Here is a 20,425-nt window from a genome sequence, read left to right as displayed (position 1 = left end):
AAAAGTAGAGAGATAAACAACTACCTTGTAACAGACAATCGAATCATCAGGGTACATAGCAAAGAGCTTGGTACCAAGGCGAGTGTGACAAGAATCGCAGAGGCTTTCATCATTGATCTGCACATTTCTTGACCTCTCTTCTAATCTTGCCAACTTTGTGTCTATGCTAATGGCACGGGATAGATTACGCACAATCTGAAACAATAACAATGTTTAGTTGAACCATCCAAAAGAGAGAGCAACCAAAAGCACAAATACCAATGTTATCATAGTGTACACTAAAAGACAGAACAATGCAGCTCCCTCAATGTCTCTCCCTCTCCCTATCTACACAACTACTAGTCCGCTTCATCCTTTTCAAAATAATATAGATGTTGAGGCCCTTCCAAAAAGAATAAAATCAAGCTTAGTTGTGATGGATCTCACTTTCCTATCTGGGAGCATCTCCAGAGATGGACAAGTAATTCATTTTTGGATTCCTTGGGGGGAAAGAGTAGTACAAACAGAGCATCTTTTCTATGAGGTCCAAGTTCCCAAGGGCTTGATGTTAGAGAATCTTGTTGTAGGAGGCTAAGTCAATGCTAGTTGTTGGACCTAACTCCCCCTCCCCCACCCCCAAAAAAAAAAAAAACTCATAAAACTGTAGGTCTGCAGTCTATTTGCTGAAGCATTATTAGGTGGTCTGACATCAGATCAGCTAACAATGAAGTAGATTAGCTAAACGAGTTCAGGATCAGAGTTTTTTGTGTTAGATATGTTGACTTTTTCGTGTACTTATCTGAAAAATCTTATGTATATAATAGGTATAATTCAAAACAATTGAACTAGGCCACCAAATGTGGTTTTCCTGCTATAAGAACCTACACTTTTTTCATTAGCTTTTTCCAATTTATCAGAAACTAGACAAATGTCCATCCCCAATCTGCCAAGGTGGACACCGATGCAAGTTGGAACATAATCTTTGCATACAATCACAGGAGTATTTTGTACAATAGGAAAATGCTTGAACTTTGTAGAGAGGATTCAATTATCTTCATCTGGGTTATCTTTACAACTTAGACCTGCTCAAGATTCACAAAAAACCACAGAAGATAAAGAGAAGTATCCATATCGAAAGTTACCTGTCCTTGACGACGATGATGAAGCCGAGCTTTCAACATTCTTAATATTGTATCAGAGGCAAGTTGGAGGGGCATGTCTGGGGACAGTGTCTGCGAATAAAAACTTCAAATTCCCCACTAACAATTCTGAATAAAACAGATTTCTTGACTAAAATAAGGCTTGCCACCAGCTACAGAATCACATGATAGACAGTAGAAATAATAACCACTAAAACAGAGATACGGGGACATGTGGTCTGTGCTTCCTGTTCCATCGTTAAATCTCTCCAGAACAATACATTGAGTTTTAAATAGTAAATGATATCTTTGCACAAGTCCCCAAATCCAGGTTTTCTCAACTAGTTGAATCAGATACCTGATATCCATTGTGTTTCTAACACTTTTTCCATCTATTCATGGAAGACAGCTAAAAAGTATATCCCAAGAATAACAGGGCAGGATAAACCTTCCGAAGGATGTGTTTAATGACATAGCCAAGAGATTTGCTCTTGAGATCTCAACCTAATCTGTCAAATAAGGCAAATTTCAGAAGCATGGCGTCTGCTTTAAGGGTCAATGGAAGACATCCGGAAGGTTACACAATTCAGCTGGTCTTAGACTTGAACTCACTAGGACAGGACAAGTGATGACCCTGACCTGCCCTCATGCAAGGGCACATGTTAGCAAAAGAGACAGACTTGTTACCTCTAAAACTTGTAGGGGATCCAAAGATTCTCCATGGTTGTGAAGAAGGCGAACTGCAGCCTTAAACATAGGCTCCTTCCCATCTTGTGGATCCAAATACATATCAAGCAGCCTGCAAAAAACATTAATCAACCAAATCATGGACATGGAAGAGATTGAAATAAGTTTTATTATAAAGTGATTAAATTTTATTCAAATGAAAAGAAACTAACTGCATATAGGCGTCTGGTCTACCGATTTCTGCACAATATTGTTCAGCTGCTTCACTGTCCTCCAGCTTCCTAATAGTGAATTACACACACATAAACAAATCAAAAGTTAATAAGCAACAGTGCATATTAATATATAATTATTATTTTCACCAAGAACTTGTCTATTTTCTAAAATCCCTACATGGTATTATTACTTGTGATTGCTATTATCCTATAAAATAATGAACCTTACAAAGCCAAAATCTGGAGAACTAGTGTCTCTTGCCCCAGTTTTCTGTATAGAATAGCCTGTCATAGAAAGCCAAAAATAATATAAGGAGAAAGAAGCATATAAGTCCCATCCTTCTAACAGGGAAACTCCCAAGAAATCTATAATTTCATCCAAACAAATATGAAAAGACAATGTGCAAATGGTAGGGCCCCAGGGCAACAGAAAATCACAAACTAACCTTTTCCAACCATAATTCCGATCCTTCAATCAAGTCTAGAACTTCTTCAGGGTCGTATAAGTCCGAAGACTGTAAAAACTGTTGTAATCTTTCTCTGATTGAACTCTGAAAGTTAATACCATTTTCAACATTGGAAGTGTTTGCTTCTTCAAACTTCCCAGCAAGTGGGGTTTGATAACTGCTTCCCATCTCTACGGATTCCATCACTGATTTCGCAAGAGAAAGAGCATATAGTGTATGGAATAGTGTCTCATCAGTATCTTGATCCTCAATCAACCATCGCAAATATCTACAAGATAATGGAAACATGATTGAAATCCATGAAAGTGTGCAGAACTGCCACAATAGTGAGAAGCAGCACATGGATTTATGATGATCTTTTTAGTAGTTCTGTATATTCTAATGAAGTAGCCATAAGATTGATGTAAAATCTAAATTTGACCAAGATATTGTCTAGCTAAACATACAAGGTAATAACTTTAGACCCTACAGAATAAAGGTTGCCAATGATCTGAATGTTGGCAGTTGATACATTCAGTTTATACATTAGACTAACATGCAAGGTGATGGAGTCCAATCACATCTCGAGTTTCACCTGGGAGATCTAATAGGTAGAAAATAAATGAGACTAGGTATGATTTGAGCTATCCCTCTTCCAATAAAAAAGATCAGGTATAACCTCCTAAGAGAACCAATTCAATCTACTATTTCTAATATAAGCCAAACTATAGGTAAACAACCAAGGTTTCCTCTAGCTGTTCATCAAACAACAAGATGAATAGATCAGACATCTAAAGAGACTGTTTAGGCACTTTAAACAACAAATGAATTATGAATATGGATTGCAGCGTAGGATCATTATATCTGCGGAAGATTTTGGGTATTAAACCTCACCCATCCAAGATGTGGCTCAAGAAAATCAATGGACTGGGTCGACTCTAGCTGGACAACATTTATAGATTAAGGTGATAGAATGTTTGAGTAATAGCAACAGATGGAAACAAGACATAACAACTTTCCTCTATATCAATGCAATGGGAAACAGGGGGAAAAAAAAAGAAGACATACCTCTGAAGAATCTCTACCTTTTTCGGATCAATTGCCGAAATTACTTCTTCTGCAGTAAGAGACATGAAAAGATTCATTAACATCAATCCAAACGAAGTTCAAAACTAATATGAGAAATAGGAGCATTATTCCTACACAATCCAACTTCATTCTCTATTAGTGTATGATATTCAGTTATAAACAGATCAGTACAGTCAAACAGAATCATGGAAGTTCTTATGAACAATGGACCAAAAAACAAGCTTTTCCAAAGACACGCTCTAAGCAGACCTGGTCACCATAACCTACGGGAGTACCTAAAAGAGAATGCTAGACTCTTTTACCGTATTGTAGAAAAAAATATTGGTGAGAAGGTGCAAGTATGGTCAGGTGCAACTCCCACCAGCCATATCTGCCACATGGTAGGTCAGGTAGGGCACAAATTGTGGTAAGAAGTAGAGCCCACTCTCTTCTACTAATTGTCGAGTTTGAGCCCAATTTGACTCTGCCAAGTGTCAAATATTATCAAAAAAGAATGGTGAAAAAACCTAAAATCTGGACCATTGAAAATACAATGGAAAGTATGCAATACAAGGTGGCCCAAACAATTGAATTAGAAACCTAAATTTAGCAGCTGACAATACATGGCATCCTCTCCCGTAATCACACTCAATGGTTCCAATTAGTCCAGTTGGCATGCCACATAGCAGAAATGGGGGAGTGGTGGGAGGAGTTGAACCCCCATCCCCTCCACTGAACTTGCATCCATTCTATCTAAATATCTAGTCATAAGCTATCTTCTATGCTAACGTAAGATAGAATACACAAAAGAATTAAAAAAAAAATTGCATGTTGATAAAAAAGGAGTAACTGATATAGGAAAGTGAGGTCCCAGTTTAGGATGGACATAAAATAGATGTAGAGTTGGTATAATTGATGAATAGATCAGAAACGAAATTGAAAGCTAGATGATGGATATAGGGATGCAGGTTATCATTAAGGCGTATTAATGAAGGCTGATGAAATTTTAGGGTGAGTAAATGTATGAAGGAAGGGTTTTCAAGTTGAATAAGTAAATTATAAGGAAAGGGAATATGTATAAACAGAATACAGGAACAGAGAAGAGAAGAGCAGCCATAGAACCTATCAGCATACATGAGGTTTTGATAATGGCATATGGGCTTGGACTCCTAAATAAAGTATGAATTTGAAAAATAAAATTTCATTTATCCTGAAAACCATACAATTATTTTGGCCATGAGTCTCCTAGACGGCATTGAATACACAATATCTTGGATGCATCAGATAGGAAATTGAAAAACCTCTATAACAATAATAATAATAGCAATAAAGAGCGACCCAGTGCACGAGGTTCCCGCTACTGTAGGGTCTGGGAGGGCCAAATGTACGCACCCTTACCCCCTGCTTCGCAGGAGAGGCTGTTTCCAAGTTTTGAATCTGCAACTAACAGGTTGCAATAGCACAACTTAACTGTTGCGCCAAGGCTCGCCCACTAGACAAGTTTTGACTTACAAAAATAAGGTCCAAAGAAAAGTTGCAGGAATAAAACCAAACTATCATAGAAGACACTCCAAAAGGACCCAACAGTTACATAAACATGCACATACACATGTCATGTAACAAACATTCATAGGATTTCACAGGAAGATGGTATGAATGGTAACTTCGCTTTTTTTTTTTACAGAAGTATCTTTCAAGTACAATGGACTCCGGAGGAAATTGATCATCCATTATAGACCATAAATTGTGGAGGCCCCTCCATCTGCAAGATTTGAAGTGGTAAATTCATCGAAGTCATAAATTTCCAAAACCAATACAGAAGTATAAATTGTGGCTTTAATGGACCAGTTGATCCTGGCAATTTTTATTTTGATCGGTAATTATTAAGATTAATTCTTGCTTTCACAGGCTTGTCTGGCTCTTTTGAAGACATTGGAGCAGTGTTTTAAGGGATGCCTGGCACTAAGCCCAACCATCCCCCATTTTTTTGGTGGTTGGGACATTGTCTGGCGTCTGGGACACTGTGTGTCGCGGAAGGAAAAAAACGCTTGGCAACCCCCCCCCAACCATCCGGAATGCAAAAATATTTTCGAAAACACTGTATTAGAGGTATAAAACTATTGTGCTAGCCCTAACAAGTCATGGCAGGGATATCATATTGACTAGATGGGAAAGGTCCGCCCCCTCTGTCCAATCAGAGATTCTTGTCCCTCTTCCAGGAAATGAATCTCTTATCACCAGATTCCCTTGTTGGCGAAGCTTTTCACATCCCTTGAGAAAAAATTGATCAGTCAGATAAAGTTGAAAATCTTAGAAACTAATTCTCATCACAAAAGCGTATCTATGATAGGATAGGTCACCGTCTGGAAGATGATGAACCCCAGCAAACTACAGCTTTCCAAGGGTAGAAAGAGTACCACTGTTATTGTTATTTGTAGGCAAGAACATTCTCTTGTCCTTGACCTACATGCTACCTCTACCACCCATGCAAGATAGTCAAAGCAAAAGAACAATCAAGAAGTCAAGACTAATGAATATGTAAGTTTTCATGAAGTGTGAGATAACCTGGTGAAAGTTGATGGGCTCTCTTCTCTGATGTTAAAACTCTAACAGCGACTTCCTGGTCTACATCCACAATCTAATAAAAAGACCCAGAACATTCTAATTAGCTATTTAACTGATGGAAGGTACAACTTTCAATTGTTTCAAAATTTTCACCAAGTTTGAGCAATACATACCCACCCAAGATGCTGCAGAACCATGTCCTGGTCAGATAACTCTTCCAGAAGCTTCGAAGCCTCAATTGCAGCAGTCTTCTTCCCAGAGATCACACTAGTACCAGTATCCTGATTGGGTTGTTCTGTTGCAGGGTCTTTCCACAGGCCAGATGAATAGTTTCTCGCCAAAATACGCCAGATAGCAAGAGCCTTTGAGCTCAATCCTTTACTTGCATACAGGAATGCAAGCGTCCGTAAGTGCCCAGACTCATCTAACAAAGATTCCAATTCCTCCTGCACCCGCCATGCAAGTTGCAGGGTCATCTTTCAAGCAGGCTTCTGACAATGGCCTCTCTGGTTTGCAATACACAGGAATACTAGAATTCTGCTCCTTTCCAACATACACAAGTTGTGCATGATCTTGAGGCCTATATCACTAAGTTCTGACCATACAACTAACCAACATGTGTATGCCTAAGGATAAATTGGTGAATATAATATCAAAAGTTACAAGCAAGTATGTACATACCACAACACAACTGTTCTCCGAAGATGCCAGCTGCTCCATATCATCCACATGATTAAGGGCTCTATAGAGGTACATTAGAAAAGTGTCAACTCCTTCCCTGACCTGAAGGGCCAAATCCTTATTCCGACAAACTCGCAGATACCTACAGTAGACCAGCAGCTTATTGGATTCAGAATTACTGATAAGCAATCCAGAACAAATAGAATGTGTCAACACTTGCTTTTTCAAAATATAACTGACACTTATATCAACTCTCTCTCCCTCTCTTACATACACACATGCGCACAGTGGAAAATAAATAAATAAAAGTTAACCTGATCATGTTTTGGATTGCCGACTCTAACAGTTCAGCTCTACTTGGCGGATTCAAAAGAAAATCTTCATCAGTTGCAGTCTCTACTCCTGCTTTTCTAAGAAAGACAGCTCTCTGTATAGCCATCAGCCCATCATCTACAACATTTTCAAGAGGTACAGGAGGAGGATGCAAGCCCCAATACCGCTTCCTGGGAACCTGAAACCCAAAAGTTTATCTTTAATTTTCTTACATTTGTAACCAAAATATGGTTACTAAAAACAGCAGCACATTTATTATGTGCAGAAAATCATACTTATAGTGTGCAAAGATGCAAGTAGTTACAGACTTACAGTGACATACTACTCCATGCACATAAAGAGTATGCATTATAGACATAATCAAGAATGTGTCAACACATGTAACCAGACTTCTTAGAGCTAATATAGGATAAGACCCCTCAATGCAGCTTTATGTTGGGGCAAAAAAATCCCCTCTGGAAATAGACTACAGAAGCATAATACCTCGGAATACATTCCCATATATGATATTGAAGGACTTGAGAGGTTTTAGTAGAACATTGCAACCCCAAGGAAATTTCAAGCAAATAAGCCCCCTCTATCATTTTACAAAGCTGTAAAATCAGGGCATGTGCCTCAGTGATTGAGGAAACTCCATCAGGCTTTGGTATTGTCAAGTTTTTTAAAATGGTAATAAATTGCTTAAGGTTTTTTTGGTCCTTTTCTTGGAGGAGTGAATGAACACCTTGTAGGCTTTTGAGATGAAGAATGCATGGATAAAACAACTCAAGATCCAAATTAAATATAATCTAAAGAAAAGTCCAACTGTAAGAACATTTAGAATTCCCTACGAACAAGGCAACAGGAATGGCCTGATTATACCTAGGATTCAATGGCATGTTCTAAGATGTGAACAAATACCAAAAGTAGATGCATAAGAATCCTACTTTAGACAGAATAGAGAATGAGCTTTGTGGATGGAACAGGTGATTTTTATCCACTTGAGGGAGTGATATTATTAGAAAACACTCAATGGTATTTACCAAAGGTCCATTTTGGCAACAGAACCAGTGTAAGAGAAACACAGAAGAAAATGCACACGTTTCCTGGGATGGGATGGAAGGAATTGTTCAGAAAACAAACAAAGTTTTGTTGGTAATACAAAGTGGATTTGTGAACCAAAAAATTGGGAGTGCTAGGTATCAGATCTATGGGATTTATGAATGATTCTATTCCTATTAATTGGCTATGTAGATTCAATATCAAGTCCTCTTGATGCAGATAGATTGATAGATCTGCTTGTGGTAGGCTTGCTTAATAGATTGAAAGGGAAAGATTCAGATCTGAGAACTTGCCAGCAAGGTGCCACAGGCAAAAGGGGAGAAAAAGATCACAAAGATGAGGGAGAAAGGAGAAACAGTGGGGAAAGAGAGGAGGTTCACACATAACCTTATCCAAAACAACAAATTCTATTCCATTCCATTCCACAATCACACATACCATGGGGGATAGTTACATATTTATAAGTAAATAAATAAAAGAAAATATCCAAGATTAACTCAACTAGGACAGTCCAAACTAGACAGCTAAGGACTCTAAAGTTCCTAAACTAACTCAAAGACTAACAATTTACGAATAAAATATAAGATAAATTCCAATCCAACTGTCACCAACATGGACACACTAAAATAAGACAATAATTTCGTGTACCCCCTTAATCCCCCACTTTTGGTCCTTATAATTCAGCCCATTATAGCAAATAAACCCAAAAATTAATGCCCAACACAACCCAAGACTCAATCTTGTCCCAAATTTAAACCGGGCCTTCAACCAGGCCAGCATTACTCTCCTACAAGGCCTTGAATCATGGGCAAGTGTGGGGTGTGGTAGCGGGGGTTTTGCGATCCAAAACAAGTTACAATGTATCAGTCAGAGAAATAATGGGAAACTCCAAGCGAGTTTCTTGGGTCAGGAGGGATTTAATGCAGGAGATGAGGAAAGGGTGCGATTATGAGAGCATGAATGCACGCAAGTGGCTAAGCTTTGTGATATGTCTCCTAGGCTATAATAAATGCAAGGATTGATGTGTTCCAGTTTCCAAAAACCTATTTGATGTAGCCTAGGTGAAATAACTTCCACTTAGGACCAGTTCTGTCTAAGGGTTGGCCGAATGGGCAGACTAGGATTATTAGGGCAAAATTTAGGGTTAGGGCTAAGTAATGACAAGGGGGTTTATAGGGTTTTAAAAGGCAGGTTTCAGAGGTCTTAATGGTATAAAGATATTAGGGTTTGGAGAAGTTTTGAATTTCTGCAATTTTGGGCAGAATCGGGTCACAGGCTTTAGGGTTTAATGGAGTGAAGAGATGAAGGGGTTAGAGTGGGAATTATAGGCTAGGGCTGAGGTCGAGTGTGGGGAATGATGTAGGGAAGGTGGGCTGAGACTAGGGTTTGAAGGTGATGGCTAGATCTGGAATTATAATGGAGTCCTAGTTGAAGTAAGAGTTGCAGGTTTAATGGGGTTGAAGGTTGAATGGATAAGTTGCAGGGTTAATGTGCAGGAGCAACAACAGCTTGAAGATTGAAGAAGACCTCCTGACCTTCACAGTGCAAGGAGTCATAGGAGAACCCACCCTTTAACCACCTTGAGTCCACAAGGATGCAGGCTCACAGATGGAGCAGAGGCAGCAGCTCGATGGCAGCAATCTCAGATCTGAAACACAGTTTTTTTAATGCAATAATAAGTGGGGGAGCCTGCCTACGATTTCTTCTATTTATAATAAAAGGGGAGGGTCAAAAGGCCTTACAAAGATATGTAGATTTGAACTAGGAGTCCTAGTTCTAAATCCTAAAACCAATCCTAATCAGATTAGGAGTAGTGACTTCCCTTAACCTGAATCCTAATAAAAACAATATAAAAACAGTAGACTCATACTCTAACTAGGAGTACAAGTTTAACAAACAAATAAACAAAAAACATCATCCCTCTAATAAAAACTAAATATATAAAATAAGGCTCCAACGAAAATCAAAGGCTGCTCTTCTTCTTCCTGCATGAACTTGGATCTGCATCAGCTCTCCCCGGCTTAGAAACATTCATCTCCGATGAATGGGTGAATGCCATGTAGCGATCATACAACTCCGGATCGAGCCTCTTGAAATCATCAGCATGTATCCACGTGCTGTCGTGGCGTGGGCGACCTTTCCACTTGACAAGGAAAGAGTGATAACCGGCGCCTTGACGAGTCGTCTTGTGCATATCATCCAGAACTTCTTCAATCACATCTTCTGGAGGCGGCTTCAGTTGGGGCAGCCGCAACATGTGCTCTGAGTCGCCATCATCGGAATGATGCCCCGTGTACAGATATAGATCAGCCACATTGAAAATATTGCTTATGCCCATATCATCAGGCAACTCTAGAACATAAGCATTAGGGCCAATACGTTTCAACACCTTGTATGGACCCATCTTCTTTGGATGGAGCTTACTGTTGACACCCGATTGGTGTCTCTCTGGATTCACCCGTACCATGACCATGTCACCTGGCTTGAACTCAACGAACCGGCGATGCTTGTCGGCAGTGGACTTGTAGTGATCATAATTGAGTGCAATTTTGCGCCGAACATCTGCATGCACTTCGGTGATATGACAAATAAACTCATCGGCTTCAACACTTACCCGAGCTTGAGGGGTAAGGGAATGAGATCAATCGGGCGGCGGGGTTGTATCTCAAGAAGAATCTCGAAGGGAGTACGACCGGTGGTCCTGTTCACGGAGCTGTTGTATGCAAACTCAGCAATGTCAAGGATAGAGGGCCATGTCTTCTCATAATCTCGGACCAAACACCGCAGCAAATTACCAAGGCTTCTGTTGACTACCTCTGTCTGTCCGTCAGTCAGTCTGGGGGTGGAATGCAGTAGAGAACAAGAGCTTGGTGTTTGTCTTTAGCCATAGAGTTTTCCAGAAATAACTCATAAACTTCACATCACGATCGGATACAATGGCACTGGGTAACCCATGGATGCGAACAATCTCCTTGAAGAATAGCTTGGCAATGTGGGATGCATCAAATGTTCTTCGACAAGGAATGAAGTGAGCCATCTTGGTGAATCTATCAACAACCACCATGATGGAGTCAAATCTCTCTCTGGTAGGGGGTAGACCAAGTACGAAATCCATACTGAGATCAACCCATGGTTGGTGAGGAATCGACAGTGGTGAGTAAAGGCATGTGTTTTGCTTGGTACCTTTAGCTAGCTGGCAAACTCGCACTTGCTTGATTACATGCTCTACATCCTTGGCCAAGTGAGGCCAATAGTCGATCGATTACACTAAGATGGTTTTATCTTTCCCGAAGTGTCCTCCTAAACCTCCTCCATGTAACTCCCTGATAATGTGGTGTCGTAAGGACGAATCGGGAATGCACAGCCGGGTTCCGAACAACAAGTAACCATCATGCAAGGAGTACTTACGGTGCTGCCCACCCTGCTTCAAATCAGCACATAGGACTTGAAAGTCCTTGTCACTAGCATACTCGTCTCTGATCTGCTCGATGCTAAGTGCATGGGCTGAGAAAGTGTTCAAGGTCAGGACTTTTCTACTCAGTGCATCAGCCACTGTATTTTCCTTTCCTGACTTGTATTTGAGGGCAAAGTTGAAATCCTGTAAATATGCAACCCATTTAGCATGCCTGGTGCTAATGGACTTCTGTGAGTGGAGGTGCTTGAGTGCCTCATGATCAGTGTACAGGACGAACTCTTTGCCAATAAGGTAGTGTCTCCAATGCCGCAAGACCTGAACAACAGCATAAAGCTCCATATCATAAGTAGAGTACCGAGTCTTGGCATCATTAAGTTTCTCGCTGTAGAATGCAATATGATGCCCACTCTGCATAAGAACTCCGCCTAAACCAACATGGGAAGCATCTGTAGCAACTTCAAAAATATGGTCAAAGTTGGGCAGGCGTAGTACTGGAGCTTCAATCATCTTCTTCTTGATCATCTGGAAGGCCTTTTGAGCAGCTGCTGTCCATGCGAACGGACCCTTGTTCTGTTTGGTGCATTCGGTTATGGGTGCCATGATGGCACTGAAATTGCGAATGAATCGCCTGTAAAAGGAAGCCAAACCGTGGAAGCTTCGTACTTCAGTAAATGTCTTCGGAGTAGGCCATTCAACCACGCTTCGAACCTTTTCCGGATCAGCTTCAATACCCTTTGAAGAAATTATAAAACCAAGGAAAACAACCTTGGGCAGCATGAAGGAACATTTCTTTAAATTGATAAACAACTTCTCTTGCCGGAGTACTCTGAGAACTTGTTTCAGGTGGTCTATGTGCTCATCGGGGTCTTTACTGTACACCAAAATATCATCAAAATAAACAACAAGAAATTTACCAATGAAAGGACGAAGTACCTGGGTCATGACTCTCATGAAGGTGCTAGGTGCATTCGTCAAGCCAAAGGGCATGACCTTCCACTCGAATAATCCATCTTTGGTCTTGAAGGCTGTCTTCCATTCGTCTCCAGGCCGTATGCGGATCTGATGGTATCCACTGCGGAGGTCAATCTTGGAGAAGATCTTAGAACCGGACAGCATGTCTAGCATGTCATCAAGCCTAGGAATTGGGAACCTATACTTGATGGTGATCTTGTTGATAGCTCGGCTGTCCACACACATGCACCATGAACCATCCTTCTTCGGTGTCAACAAGGCTGGAACAGCACAAGGGCTTATGCTTTCTTCAATAAATCCCTTCTTGAGAAGCTCTCCAACTTGTTTATTAAGCTCTTCATGCTCCGAGGGGCTCATCCTGTAGGCGGGCAGATTTGGTAACATAGCACCAGGTACCAAATCGATGGCATGTTGAATATCTCTGAGTGGTGGCAACTCATTGGGCAGTTCTTCGGGTACTACATCTGAAAAATCCTGCAATAGATCCTTGATGGGTTGTGCAAACTTCTGTTCGGTTGGGGCAGCAACCTCTTAGAGTCACCAAGGCAAGAACCAGTCCCGTATCATGGCTGATTTGTTCAAATTCCCTTTGTGGAACAGCTAGCAATTTATTTTCAGATTCTGTCCCCTTTTTATTAGTGCACATGACACGACGTTTCCGTATTTCTGCAAGCAAATTAAGTGGTTACCACTTGATCTCTTCTCCTTTATGTTGAAACACACAGAGGTTTTTTCTTCCTAGGAGAGCAACATCATTGTCATAAAGCCACGGTCTCCCTAGTAGGACATCAATCATTCTCATCGGAATGATATCACACCAAATTTCCTCTGAATATTTTTGGCTTGTAAGGGAACATAGCATCGCTTGTTCACATCAAGCTTATTCCCATTCAATAAGGAGACTTTGAAGGGCATCGGGTGCTTCTCAAATTTCAGATTCGCCTTCTTCACAAGATCTTCAGACACAACATTAACGTAGCTACCACTATCAACAATTATCTGGGCAGTGCGCTCACCTGCTCGCAAGCAGGTATAGAAGATGCAACTACGTCGCCAATCTTCACCTTTGGATTCAGCACTCAATATACGTGCTACTATGTGTATACCTCGGGTATCTTCAAATTCATCACCCAAGTCGTCAAAATAAGCAGTCCCATCATCACCATCTTCGGGGGGTAATGCATAAATACCCTGTTCATCAAATTCATCAGGGCTTTCTTCCTCCTTTTCAGCTATATGAATCTGCCGTTGTCGTTGTGGGCAGTCCTTAGCATAGTGTCCCTTCTCATTGCAGCGATAACAAGTGTTGGACTCACTGGTAGTCATTGGGGCTTTACCCTTGTCCACACGTGAAGAGCTGCCAGTGTAGGGGGCTGTCCGTGTGGAACCAGCAGTGGTGTTATTACCTCTATTGTAACCATTAGTTGGTTTGGATGCTGGAAAAGATTTTCTAGTGTCGACAGCAGTAGAACCAAACCTTCTAGCAGTGTTCAATAGGTCTTCTGCCTTCAATGCCTTCTCAAAGCAATCCTTGACGTCCAGAACATCCACAACGCCAATAGCTCTGAGGATGTTAGATCTCAATCCCAATCGGAATCGGGATAACATTTGAGTAGCACTTTCTATTGTGTCAGTGCGAGATGAGAGAGAATCAAACTTCTGCATGTACTCGGATACAGTCATATTCCCTTGACGAAGGGAGTTGAATTGGTCTTGCATCTGAGCTGTATAGTGTCTTGGTAAATACTTCTCTTTCAAATCATACTTCATATCCTCCCAGTTGGTAGGTGCTTTACCTTCGCGTTCCATATCCCTCTCTGTCTTGCGCCACCAGTCTCGAGTAGCACCAATTAATTTAGTGCGTGCCAGTCTCATCTTTAGGCAAATCATACCAATCAAAGTAGTCATCTAGGGCAGCAAGCCAGTCGTAGAATTTCTGTGGATCACCAGTCCCATCATACTCTTTCAATTCTAGCTTGACCTTCTGTGTATCAAATCTTTTGTTCTGGGCTTCATCTCCAGTGAAGTAGGATCTCAAATATTCCTCAAAATTAGGTCTTCGAGGTGCTTCAGTAGTTCTGTCCCTATCTTCTCTGTAGTCATCCCTGTCATATCTTCTTCGATCCCTGTAGCCTCGATCATGTCTAGACTGATCTCTGTGGTCCCTGTGACGTCTGGAATGATCTCTGTAGTGCTCATTCCTTCCCAGAGTGCCATGAACTTCAAAATGGACTTGTAGCCGATCTTCCTCTACGTATAGAGGGTTGTTAATAATAGGCGCAGCTTGCTTTTGTTCCATGGCTGTCATTCGATCACCAAGAACTTGCTGAGTCTTTGAGATCTTCTGCAGCATAGCCATGATTGCAAAGGGAATCAGGTTGGGGTGGTCGTGTGGGATCCATAGCAGGGCTGCCATGTTCAGCCATGGCTCTGATACCAATTTGATGTAGCCTAGGTGAAATAACTTCCACTTAGGACCAGTTCTGTCTAAGGGTTGGCCGAATGGGCAGACTAGGGTTATTAGGGCAAAATTTAGGGTTAGGGCTAAGTAATGACAAGGGGGTTTATAGGGTTTTAAAAGGCAGGTTTCAGAGGTCTTAATGGTATAAAGATATTAGGGTTTGGAGAAGTTTTGAATTTCTGCAATTTTGGGCAGAATCGGGTCACAGGCTTTAGGGTTTAATGGAGTGAAGAGATGAAGGGGTTAGAGTGGGAATTATAGGCTAGGGCTGAGGTCGAGTGTGGGGAATGATGTAGGGAAGGTGGGCTGAGAATAGGGTTTGAAGGTGATGGCTAGATCTGGAATTATAATGGAGTCCTAGTTGAAGTAGGAGTTGCAGGTTTAATGGGGTTGAGGGTTGAATGGATAAGTTGCAGGGTTAATGTGCAGGAGCAGCAACAGCTTGAAGATTGAAGAAGACCTCCTGACCTTCACAGTGCAAGGAGTCGTAGGATAACCCACCCTTTAACCACCTTGAGTCCACAAGGATGCAAGCTCACAGATGGAGCAGAGGCAGCAGCTCGATGGCAGCAATCTCAGATCTGAAACACAGTTTTTTAATGCAATAATAAGTGGGGGAGCCTGCCCACGATTTCTTCTATTTATAATAAAAGGGGGGGGGGCCAAAAGGCCTTACAAAGATATGTAGATTTGAACTAGGAGTCCTAGTTCTAAATCCTAAAACCAATCCTAATCAGATTAGGAGTAGTGACTTCCCTTAACCTAAATCCTAATAAAAACAATATAAAAACAGTAGACTCATACTCTAACTAGGAGTACAAGTTTAACAAACAAATAAACAAAAAACATCATCCCTCTAAAATCGTGGAGGGGAATAAAAGACTGTTTTAACCCTAATAAAAACTAAATATATAAAATAAGGCTCCGACAAAAATCAAAGGCTGCTCTTCTTCTTCCTGCGTGAACTTGGATCTTCATCACTATTACTTAATTTGTGTGATGGAAAAACAAGAAGTAGGACTGTCTTTACTGGATGAAGAGAGTATATCAATAATGTTCTACAAATTCACCAACTCTTCTTAGAAATTACAACACAAGAATTCTACCACCATAGTTGTCACGGCGTCTAGGCGACCTAAGGCGCTGAAGAGGGTCCAAAAAGCATGGCGACACCAACAAGGCGGCCACAGTCGGCCAAGGCATCGCCTAGGCGACACCTTGACAACTATGTCTACCACATAATGATGTCAAGAAAAGGTTTGGCATGGATGGATGGGAACTGAACTCATACAAATTATCTTCAAAATGAAGCCCACAAGAGGATAAAGATGTATTTTGCGAAAACGCAAAAAGGGAAAAGAAACTCCCCTATTTACAAGATACCACAGCGAGAACTTCCTCTCAGCAAAAAAACGGTGACACCACGGCTATTGATTGACAGTAAGTAGTTGAAATTTGTCAGAAGAACATATACTAGGAGCATATTTTCAAAGAAAAATGTAGATCCTTGTTGATAATAGTTAGTCATATATTTTGTCAAGGAATCAAAGACAGTTTCTTTTTTGTCAAAAAATAAGGATCAATAGAAATGGAAAGAATAACAGGAACCAGTAAATAAGAGAAATACCAGCAGTGACCAGCGATTTGGATCTCGCATTATAAAAGGAAATATTTCAGATGGTTCCATTGTTTCAGACTGCAAGAAATGATTTACAGCTTCCTCAAAATGCAAGTCAAATAGCAAGAGAAATCCCACTTGAGCATGCACAAAAGAAAGCATTTCCTTTGTCATTTCTCCCTCACACTCGAGTTCTTCCACCAAAGAGATGGCTTCTTTAAAATTCTTCTTCCTCAGTAAGTCTTTAATTTGTTCTTCAGCAGAAACCTTCCGAAAGCAAATGGCCTGTAGAAGTGAAGATAAAGTTCTGGTAACAACATGAGAACAAAATGAGAAAAGTGTATCATTACAATTTATCAAGCCAGAATATACTTCTTTGTGCCAGCTTAAGATTCAAAAACTACCACAGTTGAAAAGATAAGATGTTTTTGGAAGAAAAAAGGCCTCAATTTTTGGAAATTTCTAACTTCTGTGACATTACAACTTCTAAAACTTGCTCCAACTTCATTCTCTGAAGATCCTAATGCCTGCTATTCTTGCTGCAATCTATCTTAGTACAGATTGGACCTCCACTTCAATCCATATAATAAACCGGTTAATTCCAACATCAAACCATTTAATAAATCAAGGTTGTTTTTTTTTCTTCTCAAGGAAGACAGCCACTCAACATCCTTTTATTCTATTTCTTGATATGTCAAGGTTCTGCAGTCATCACCATAATCTTCATGTCCACTGGACTAGCAATTTAGCTTTATTGCTAAAAACTCGTTCATGTTATTTGCAATTTGTTAAGCCTGGTTTTCATTAATTGAACAAAATTGGTTGAGAACCATCAACAATCACAAACTTATTGATAAGTACTCCAATTTCTGAAAAGTTCACCAAATTGGCCACATGATGGCAGCCAGCTCTTTGAAAGCTCAATTTCTGCACATAGTCTTGCAGTCTCCCAGACCTAAGCTGATGACTGTCAATAATTTGTCACAACAACGGCCATAGTCACAAAAACTTCTAGAGTTCGCCAAAAGGTTTATAAGACATGAATATGGGAATAAGAATCCAATGATTCAATGAACAAACCGCAGAGAAAGCGTTCACTTAAGATATGTATCGATATTAGTATATTACAGATGAAAAGCACATGCATCCAGAATCTCCAAACATAAGTAGTTGCTCTAACAACTTCTCTTATTTAAATTAGCTTACATGATACATGTCACATGTAGATATGAATTGATGGCCCTAAATGCAAATGGTACATGTTAGCAATACCATGCAGGAATAATGTGGTGGTTTAGGCTAAAAAGGACAGAGCCTATGGCAGTTATTATCTCAATGTTATGTAATTTTCAACCTCAGTTTCCTCTATAGTATTAGAGCCAGGCCCATGATACGACAGACTCAATTCAGCCTTATCCTAACCAAATGGGGTCTGCTACATGGATCCTATTTCTCCAATCAGTTCTATTCAAAGCCATACAAGATTCCAATCCTAAGCTATACATGTCCTTCCTCACCACTTCTTCCATGGTTATTTTAGGCCTACCCCTGGTTCTTTTAGCTCCTTTAATTTGTAATAAATCACTCCTCCATACTGGAGCATTCAAAGGTCTCCGCTGCACACATCCATGCCATCTCAAAAGAGTTTCTCGCAACTTATCCTAAATAGGGGCAACACCCAGGTTTGCTCTAATTTGTTTATTTTTTATTTTATCTTATCTAGTTTTACCACTCATCCACTGCAACATCCTCATTTCAGCCACATTAAGTTTGTTTAAATGTGTTTTCTGTACTGCCCAACATTCAGCCCCATACGTCATTGCTGGTCGTATAACAGTTCTATAAAATTTTCCTATGAGTTTTAAAGGGATACGTCGATCACACAATACTCCGAAAGCACCCTCCATTTCATCCACCCTATATTAATTCTTTGTATAATATCATCCTCTATTTCTACTTCTTTAATCATGATTGGACCTAGGTATCTAAAGTTATCACTTTGTTGTAACTCCCTATCATCAATTTTCACTACCTCACTCTCAGTCCTCTTATTACTAAAGTTACACAGTATATATTCTGTTTTTGTTCTACTTATCCTAAAACCTTTTGATTCCAAATAGAGCCAGGCCCATGATACTAACTAATTCAATTTACAAATTGGTCAACCACGTTGACGTCTTAGACTCATTTTGATTATTTTCAGACATGGTTTTTCAGATTCTGAATTGTATTAGAAATTGCAGACACAAGTGACTCACATTCTAGATAATTCCTGGCTAAGAGTTCATGAAACACTTTTTTTTTATGGAAGTGTAATAACACATACCACACCAATCCCAAAAGGGTAACCAACATTTAGGACCGTGGAATGGTGGATATACACAATTTCACGAAACATTTGTTATGCTGAATTTATAATTGAAATTTATGTTCATCAAGATATTTGGATAGGTATAGAACACCTACCTTAGAAGGTGTTGCAAAAACAACAAACTCCCCAGTCCCACTCTCCTCATTTGCCACGATGCATGGACCAACCCTTTCCATTGCAAAATGCAGTGACTGAATGGAGAGGCTTGTTTTCTTGTGGTACAAATCCACATTTCCATCCTTTACAACTATCACATAAGAGGATATCTCCCCAACAGAATCTGGGACACATCGAAAGATCAAGCTCCCACCAACAGGCTGCCCAAAAGCATTAACAATGATACCGACATTGTCAACAAACAAAAGCACATTATGGTCTTTAACCAGAGGTTTCAGGCAAGGAGGACTGGATGTATCTGGAAGTGAAAATAATGGCGCACTTTGCCCCGTAACGCAAGAGAACAGTGTGTATCCATTAACAGTGCCAATAATTATTGAATCGTCAAGCCACACCATCGTCTTGACCCCCTCAACACTCTGAATTTCTTTTAGAACTATGAAAATCTCCCCAGTATCAGCATCGCGATCAGTTCTATCCCTTCTACCGGGTAAGAGGAGCTCTATCAAAATCAGCCTTTTACCCACTGCAACTGCAACGACACAGTTACCATCTCTGAGCGATTCGTAGTCCCTAGATTTCGTACCATTTGTCCTAATCCCTCCTCCTAACTTCTGTAGAAACCTTTGGCCGGGACTAGATAATTCAGACCGAGGAACTCCATCTTCAAGAAGATCTGAACTCGTTGAGTCTATGCCACGCAATCTCCTGGCAACAACCGTTGCTCCCCGTGGAAAATTCAATCTCCGAACGGGTTGCAATAGATGCAAATCTAACAAAAACAGAAATCCATCGGAAAGCACAAGAATTTTCCCAATTTCGACACACTCCTGTATCGAATCCACTGAGCAGTCACTAACCGATAAAGATCTCAGAAAAGTGAGTTTCATGGAGGAAGAAGCTTCACAGCCGGTTTGATTTTCCGTTTTAACCTCTCTTCCGTTAACAGTCGCAGGATCCAAGTTAGGAGCAACGACCGAGGAGGGATTGAGGGAGAGCAAGATGATCTTCCCGCCATGGGTACCAATGTATACCAGAGTTTGAGAATCCGATACCGTAGAAACCGCTAGAGATCGAAAAGAACTACGGACAGATGGAGGTAGAGCTGAAGTCTTCGGAAGCTCGAACTCTGCAACTGCTTCCAAAACCGTGCGAGCCTTCGTCTCAAGCTTCGTAGTAAGAGATGAGAAGCTCGATCTCGAAGAAAAGCTTGAGGATACCTCCCCTAATCCCCTAGACATTGAGAGAGGAAGGGGATTCTCCAAGCTCATGTTCACGAATTTGTCCTCTTTGAGCCTTGACTTGCACGTAAACCTT

At 40.5% G+C, this 20,425-nt stretch overlaps 2 protein-coding genes across 3 annotated transcripts in view; one reads left to right on the top strand and one right to left on the bottom strand.

The window, feature by feature from the left end:
• Positions 1–11,754, top strand: part of LOC122645779 (coatomer subunit beta-1) — a 22,570-nt gene extending 10,816 nt beyond the window's left edge. Inside the window, exon 6 of the mRNA XM_043839154.1 lies at positions 11,745–11,754. The gene's annotated coding sequence lies outside the window, so the exon portion shown is untranslated. The remainder of the gene's footprint in view (positions 1–11,744) is intronic.
• The window catches only part of LOC122645766 (vacuolar sorting protein 3-like), a 21,142-nt gene extending 717 nt beyond the window's left edge, over positions 1–20,425 (bottom strand). Inside the window, exons 1-14 of one of the 2 annotated variants that reach the window (XM_043839128.1) lie at positions 20,060–20,425; positions 19,087–20,029; positions 16,630–16,905; positions 7,095–7,291; positions 6,781–6,922; positions 6,273–6,545; positions 6,100–6,172; positions 3,535–3,583; positions 2,467–2,755; positions 2,250–2,305; positions 2,018–2,086; positions 1,806–1,917; positions 1,122–1,211; positions 25–195 (exon numbers count right to left, since the gene is read on the bottom strand). In XM_043839128.1, the coding sequence (XP_043695063.1) occupies positions 25–195; positions 1,122–1,211; positions 1,806–1,917; positions 2,018–2,086; positions 2,250–2,305; positions 2,467–2,755; positions 3,535–3,583; positions 6,100–6,172; positions 6,273–6,545; positions 6,781–6,922; positions 7,095–7,291; positions 16,630–16,905; positions 19,087–20,029; positions 20,060–20,379 (3,060 nt within the window). In that variant the 5' untranslated portion in view covers positions 20,380–20,425. Of the gene's footprint in view, positions 1–24; positions 196–1,121; positions 1,212–1,805; positions 1,918–2,017; positions 2,087–2,249; positions 2,306–2,466; positions 2,756–3,534; positions 3,584–6,099; positions 6,173–6,272; positions 6,546–6,780; positions 6,923–7,094; positions 7,292–16,629; positions 16,928–19,086; positions 20,030–20,059 lie in introns of those variants that run through there. The other variant, XM_043839136.1, reaches the window with a different exon arrangement.

This window comes from Telopea speciosissima, chromosome 1 (assembly GCF_018873765.1).
Source record: "Telopea speciosissima isolate NSW1024214 ecotype Mountain lineage chromosome 1, Tspe_v1, whole genome shotgun sequence".
NCBI lineage: Eukaryota > Viridiplantae > Streptophyta > Magnoliopsida > Proteales > Proteaceae > Telopea > Telopea speciosissima.
This window is presented reverse-complemented; position numbering and strand designations above follow the sequence as displayed.